Source organism: Delphinapterus leucas, chromosome 11 (assembly GCF_059928025.1).
Source record: "Delphinapterus leucas isolate spDelLeu-1000000601 "Yukka" chromosome 11, BTC_Dleu_Yukka2, whole genome shotgun sequence".
Taxonomy (NCBI): Eukaryota; Metazoa; Chordata; class Mammalia; order Artiodactyla; family Monodontidae; genus Delphinapterus; species Delphinapterus leucas.
Window position 1 is genome coordinate 64,904,404 of NC_143139.1, and position 6,689 is coordinate 64,911,092.

The 6,689-nt window shown below is 46.1% G+C and overlaps 1 protein-coding gene across 1 annotated transcript in view; it reads right to left on the reverse strand.

Annotated features, from left to right (window-relative positions):
• The window catches only part of LIN7A (lin-7 cell polarity scaffold A), a 133,239-nt gene extending 127,063 nt beyond the window's left edge, over window positions 1–6,176 (reverse strand). Inside the window, exon 1 of the mRNA XM_022559946.3 lies at window positions 5,369–6,176. Within this exon, the coding sequence (XP_022415654.2) occupies window positions 5,369–5,660 (292 nt within the window). The 5' untranslated portion in view covers window positions 5,661–6,176. The remainder of the gene's footprint in view (window positions 1–5,368) is intronic.
• Window positions 6,177–6,689: the final 513 nt, after the last annotated feature.

The window sequence follows — 6,689 nt, forward strand, 5'->3', positions numbered from 1 at the left end:
GCAAAAAGATAAGCAGAATTAACATTTTGGAGAATTCCATTGTATTATCTTTTCTGACCTTGAGATGGTAAGTGAAGGAGAGTTGGAGCTACTGGACTGAAGGAAAGTGCCTAAATCCATGCATTTTTTAATATAGTGAAGTATTCCTATGTTCTTCGTTATAATGGTATTAAATATCATGGATTGCACCCTGCTTTGTTCCCTTGATTTTAGCTGAAGGTCATTCCTGGTTGTAGAGATTAAAATCTGGGCAAAGGTGTAGGGAAGAATTGCACTGAATATTTTAAATTCTGGAAGAGATGATTCCACACTAATCTCCTTATCAGCATCTTCTCTTTGCCACAAGGGTAAATTACAGTTACTACTTTCTACATCACAGTCTAATATAAAATATTACACTGAAAATGAATATATCTCATATTATGACCACTTGGGTTCAACATGTAGATCTATGCATAGTGACATGTAAATTACAATGATCAAGATATCTTTGGGGCTTCCCTGGTGGTGCAGTGCTTGAGAATCTGCCTGCCAATGCAGGGGACACAGGTTCGAGCCCCAGTCCGGGAAGATCCCACATGCCACGGAGCAACTAAGCCCGTGTGCCACAACTACGGAGCCTACACTCTAGAGCCCACGAGCCACATCTACTGAAGCCCACATGCCTAGAGCCCGTGCTCCTCCATAAGAGAAGCCACCTCAATGAGAAGCCGGCGCACTGCAAAGAAGAGTAGCCCCCGCTTGCCACAACTAGAGAAAGGCCCACACGCAGCAATGAAGACCCAACGCAGCCAAAAATAAATAAATTAATTAATTTTTTTAAAAAGGTATCTTTGAAAATTTAATTATAATATATAGTGTTTCAGTCTAGCAGTAAGAAGCAAAAAGTTGAGATTTTCTTGGTATACTTATAACCAACTATCTGCCCCAGGTGCATACTTAGAGTGTTGTTATTTCTTGGTAATTTTTCTTTTCAGTCATTTGCTTGGTTATGGAGGTATTAATGGGATGGTAGCCAAGCTTTACATGTGCAACAGCTTTTTCTTGTATTCTTCCCTCTATCCATAATGCTTTTCCTAAGGACCTTATTAATACACCAGAACTCAGATTGAATTTTACTTTCTCAGTGAGCCTTCTTTGACCAACACCATCTAAATAGGTCCTTCCCCATTATTCTCTATCCTCCTGTCATGTTTATTGTTTTCAGAGCACTTCATATTTTCAACTAATCTAAAATCCTAATTATAATTTATATCATCTGGCCCCTGGCCACCAATTCACAAATCCCATTTCTTGCCACTCTTCCCTGTGCCCACATTTTCACACTGACGTTCTTAATGCTCCCAGGATACACACGTGAGGTCCTTCTCCAGAGCACATTCTTCCAGATATCTGCAAAGTTTGCTTCCTCACTGTAATCGGGGCTCTTCTCCAATGTCACCAACTCGGAGGAAAGGGTCTTCCTTGACTATCATGTTTCAAACAGCAGCCCATCACTCTCTTTGATTCAGTCTTACTTTTTCTCACTAGCACTTATAGTTGTATACCTATGCGTTGTTCAGTGTGTGGTTCTCTCATTAGTATGTAAACTCCATTAGGCTTTATCTACTTTGTTCATTAGGACCGCCATATTGCTTAAAACAGTGCTTGCCATAAGGCTGACACTCAATAATTTGTTGAATGAATGAATGAATTCCGAACTTATTATGTTTTCCCCACTGGACTCTTAAGGACCATAAAAGCAGAAACTTTGTCTCTGGCATTCCTGTAGCATCTCTTATATAGCAGGTGATAAATGAATATTTATTGAATAAATGAATGGTTTGAACGAGTGTGTGTGTGTGTGTGTGTGTGTGCATGTGTGTGTAATTTCTTTCCCCCCCTAAGCTCTAATTACCATGAAGACGATGTGGTAGTCTGTCCAGCTCATCAGTATATAGCAATCCCACAGTAGGGTCTGACTTGCGGTAGGCACTTAATAAGCAATCCTAAGGACTGGGACCAGCGTGAACAGGAACCTGCTGTGACCACAGCCACCCATAAGCCCCCACAGAGGTAATCTGAGGTCTTAATGGCAGATGGAAAAGAGTTTAGGATACACACAGAGCAGTGAAAACCTGAAGCCACCCTGTTTGTCCTTTCAGGGGCCAGGCTGGTTCTGGCAAAGGCTTGCTTCCCAGACAAGACCGAGGAAACTAGCGCAGACTTCTGAGCTTCTTACTTTCAGATATCTTTTGAATTCTGGGAGGGATCAATCTTAATTTCAAGCCATAGCTTTGCTTTGTTTGCTTAAAACCTCTACCCTGAAGATTCCAGATGAATCTGTTGATAATGCCAAAAGGCATCAAACAAGAAAAATTAAATTTTAGCATAAAATCTCCCACTAACTAGTAACCTTGAAAACATCTCTTATCACTGCTTATTTCATGTTTTTCATTTGAAAAATGAAGATGCTAGAAAAAAGCCAGCAGGATACATATGGATTATGTATTTGGGTTTGCTTGATGAGATGCCCTTAGGAGGCTTTATGCAGTGTCTTCTTTCCTTTTCTCCTGTGCTCACCTGCCACAATCCCCCTTGGTTAATAATCACAGATAAGTGAGCTATGGTTGCTGATGGAAATCTGTCAAGTGCATCGGGGAAAAGAAAGTTTAAGAACCACTGGCCTATGTTCTCCCTGCCATTCTTTCCAGGGTCAAAATGTTGTGAATCTATGAGCTGTACCTCTGTTCACTATGAAACCCTTATATTTTAACGGCGCTTAAGTTGTTACAATCCTTAGTTCCCTTACACTAATTTACATTAATTTTTGATCTTCTACTGTGATCAGGGACTATGGCAAGCACTGAGAATACAAAGATGAATTTAGAAATGGTCTCTTCCCTCAAGGAGTTCCGTTCAATGAGGAGATAGATGCAACAGAATTTGAGAAATGCTTTGATGACGCCAAAGTAGTGGGTGACCTCAGAGCACGTCAAAGGACACCTGGAAGAGGTGGGAGAGGAAGTGATCTGCAAAATCTTCCAGCAGGTGACCAGAAACTGAGTCCTAGTTTTAATTCATTGAATTCTAGACTGTTAAAGCTGCACAGTGGCAGAATCATTTAATCCAAACTCCTTATGTGCCATAGAGGAAAACTGATGCCCAAAGAGGCTAACCAACTACTCCAAAGTGAGTATCAGAGCTACAGCTAGGAGCCAGATAAGTATTACTGGGCTCTCTCTTTTAAGAGATTTTTTTTTGTAGGAAAATTTTTATCAGTTTATTTCATCAATTTAATGATGTAATTAAACAGTTAATTATATTTTAATAATGTATAGGGGAAATTATTAATATGTATTGACTTCATGCACATTAATGATGCCAGTAACCCACCATCTGTAAATTACAGACCTCGCAGTGAGCTGCTGGTGAATTTATTCAGATACATTCACTGTCTCACCCACCCTTGCCTCTTGAGCTACTTATTCCGTGAACCTAATCACAACTGGGAAGGACAGGTACAGTCTGGCTGTGAACAAGAACAAAGAATAGAACTTAGTCTGATTGCACTTCCTCTCCACAACTGATCCAGGCATTTAAAGTAAGACCCCCCAAAGTGAAATGTTTTTAGTAGTAGTAGTATATAAAATTCCTCAGGTATGCAATTTTCTTGGAGTTTGTTTCCTTGTTCGTTTTCTCTCCTAACGTAGTCGTTTTACTTGGGATGTTTAAAGACTATGATTTAGGAATGGGACAATATAAGATCTCATTACATTAAAACAGAAATACTTGGGAAATCCATAATTTCTAATAGCTTGTCATCTGTCTGGTTTTTAGAGGCAATGGATTTATCCTGCTTAGGGCAGATGAAGATCCTGGGGAGAAATCATGGATTATGCAATGGATTTCTGACCTTTTTAACTACTGTTATTAACTTACTAGCTTGCAAAACAACATTTCCCAACATAAAATCAATTTTTTTTTATCTTTCAACTCCTACCCCAAGTAAGGTTGCTATGGGCACCACATAACATCCGCTCTGGCGCCAACAGATTACGTTAAAGTCACCCACAATCTCTCCAAATTAAAAACCTCACTAAGTTTGCCCTGGCTTTTTCACTGTACTCGCAGCAGGATGCTCTTTTGCCTTGCCCCACAGTCCAGTTTAATCCGCTAGAAAGAATATTTTTAGAGGCACATCGGACTAAATCATTTTCGTCTGAGCACACCATTTCCAAATGGCTGCCCATGGTCCTAAATCCGGCCTCTGCGGACCAGGACGAGGTGTCCTCCGCTGCAGAGTCGTGAGACTCAGCGCATTCATAACTGGACGTCGGAAGCCAGAAAGGAAACTCGAACACGCAAAGGACAGGTATAACCCCGCACGGATGCACCGGAGAGGCCGAGATCGCAGCGGAGGTTTCCATCCATAGGCTTGGGGAGGGCCTGGGAAGGAAGCAAACATTGCTTCCCCAGTTAAGTCAAAGAGCAGAACGTACAGGGTCGGAGGTCAGAAGTTGAATTTCAACCCAGCCTGCGCTGCGTCCCAGCGCCTTCCGCAGCCCGGGCACCGCGGTGTCACAGGGCTGGGAGAGGACGAGGCTGGCTGGGGCAGGACAAACTGTGAGTTGCCACTGCCGGAGAGCCGCCGGCGGCGGGGGCAGACGCGACCCCTGGCGCCTTCAGAGCGCGAAGCCCAGGAGAGCAGGGCACGGCTGCCGCGACGCTGCGCCCCCGGCCCCGGCACGGCTGCACGCTCTCCGCGTTGCCCTTTCGGCCGAGGGCAGCTCCCCGCCGCGGCAGTCCAGCCGCCTTGCGCCCCGGCACAGGTCACACGGGGTACGCCTTGTCCGCTCCCGGGCGGCTGCCCGGGCACCCGCAGCCTGACCGACCTTCGCCCCCCAGCGCGGGGACAAACTTCCTTCCTCCCAGGCCCCCGGCAGCGTAGGCTGGCAAGCGGCTCACTCGCCAGGCTTCCCCGGTCTCCGGCTGCAGGCGCCCTCGCCCGGCTCGGCAAGCTACCTCCCTGCCCCTCACCAGCCCCGAGCCCCAGGCGGGCGCCGAGCGATCCCCGCGCCTCCGCTCCAACAAAGCCGGCGGCCCGGAGGCGATCCGGCGAGGGGCTGGGAGTGGCGGCGGGGACGCCACAGCCCGGCGAAGGCACCCTTGTGCCGGGCGAGTGAGGCGTGAAGGGGGCAGCGGGGACGTGGCGGGCAGAGAAAAGGGGAAGAAAGTATCCTGCTCTCAGCGCGAAAGCCTTCTTCGCTCCTCCTCGTTGCCCTGCTCCCCCTGCCCGAGCGCGTCTGGCAGTCCCGGTGGGAGCTGGCGGGGGCAGAGGGGGAGGCAGAGGGGACGCAGTGGCCTGACGGGTGAGCTGCTCCCTTACCTCTGTCCAGAGTGAGCGGCTGGACCACTGTCAATGTCGCCATGTCTGCCGTGGGAGCCGAAGTGACGCTCAGCTTCAGCATCAGCAACCGCTTGTAGTGAGAAAAAGAGGAGGAGATTGGGGGCGGGGTGGAGAGGGAAGACGGAAAGGAGGGGGGAAGGAGGGAAGGTGGTGGTTGTGGAGGAGAGAAGGCTTGGGTGGGTTGGCAGCCAGATGGAGACGCAACTGTTCCGCGAGGGGCAGACCTTCGGATGCGGCGTGAAGCTGAGCAGGTACCGGAGAGCGAAAGCATCGCCGGCTCTGGCAAGGAAGGCTCTGCCCTAGAACTTTGCTCCTCCACCCCAAGGATCGCTGGATGCGTGTAGCTAGTGTGTTGCTTTCTTTCAACTTTCCACTCAAACAAAATGGTCAGAGTGTACGTGCGTCTGGGGGAAGGGAGAAGAATGAAAGGGAGGGGATAGAGGGGAGGGAGGCAGAGACATGATTTTTTTTCGGATTAAGAGAATTTGTCAACCCCTTAATCCCATCCCCTAGAAAGAAAATGCTTCTAGTTCAGAAATGTTGGGGGTTCACTGTAGTTGCTGCTAATTTCTGTTAAAGTTTATTTTGGAATGTTGACTTATAACAGTACACAAGACAGAGTTCCATCACTAGGCCCCCGTTAAGGACCTGAGTATATTGCCTAGAAAATAACTTATCTCACAAGCAAACTTCTTAATAATGGTTTTAAATTAAAAATCACAATGAGAAAACAATTAAAAACACAAAGAGAAGTTTCTGTTACTAAGTTTGAAAAACATGTCCCTAGCACTCCTCCAGGTTGACCCTCAGAGCTGCCACTTGCTGATTAATTAACATATGTGACAGGAATTGAACTAAGCCAGGGCCTGACTTGGGGATTCAATACAATCCCTGCCTTCCAGTAGCCTGTAATCTAATGGGAGATGATGTTTTTAAAAGGGTGACTTTAGAATCAGTTGATCAAGATTCAGTTACTAGAACCTTCAACTATTAGCTGTGACCCCTTCACCCCAACAGACTGCTTTCACTATCTTGCCACTGTAGGGACTCTCATTTTCTTGATCAAGAAATTAAGAGGCATATAGAAATCTTGTGTAAGCAGAAGGGTGATGACTATGGGTTCAGGATTGGAAATGACAAAGCTGCCTCCCTCACCTTCCCTATGACAGAGCAGAATTGTTTTGGCTAGCAATATACTCCTGAAGACAGATGCAGTTTTACAGCAAAATATTTGCATATAATCTACGTCATTGTCTTCTGATTACAATACGGATGGTTTCTGAAAACTTTCCCATCTCAT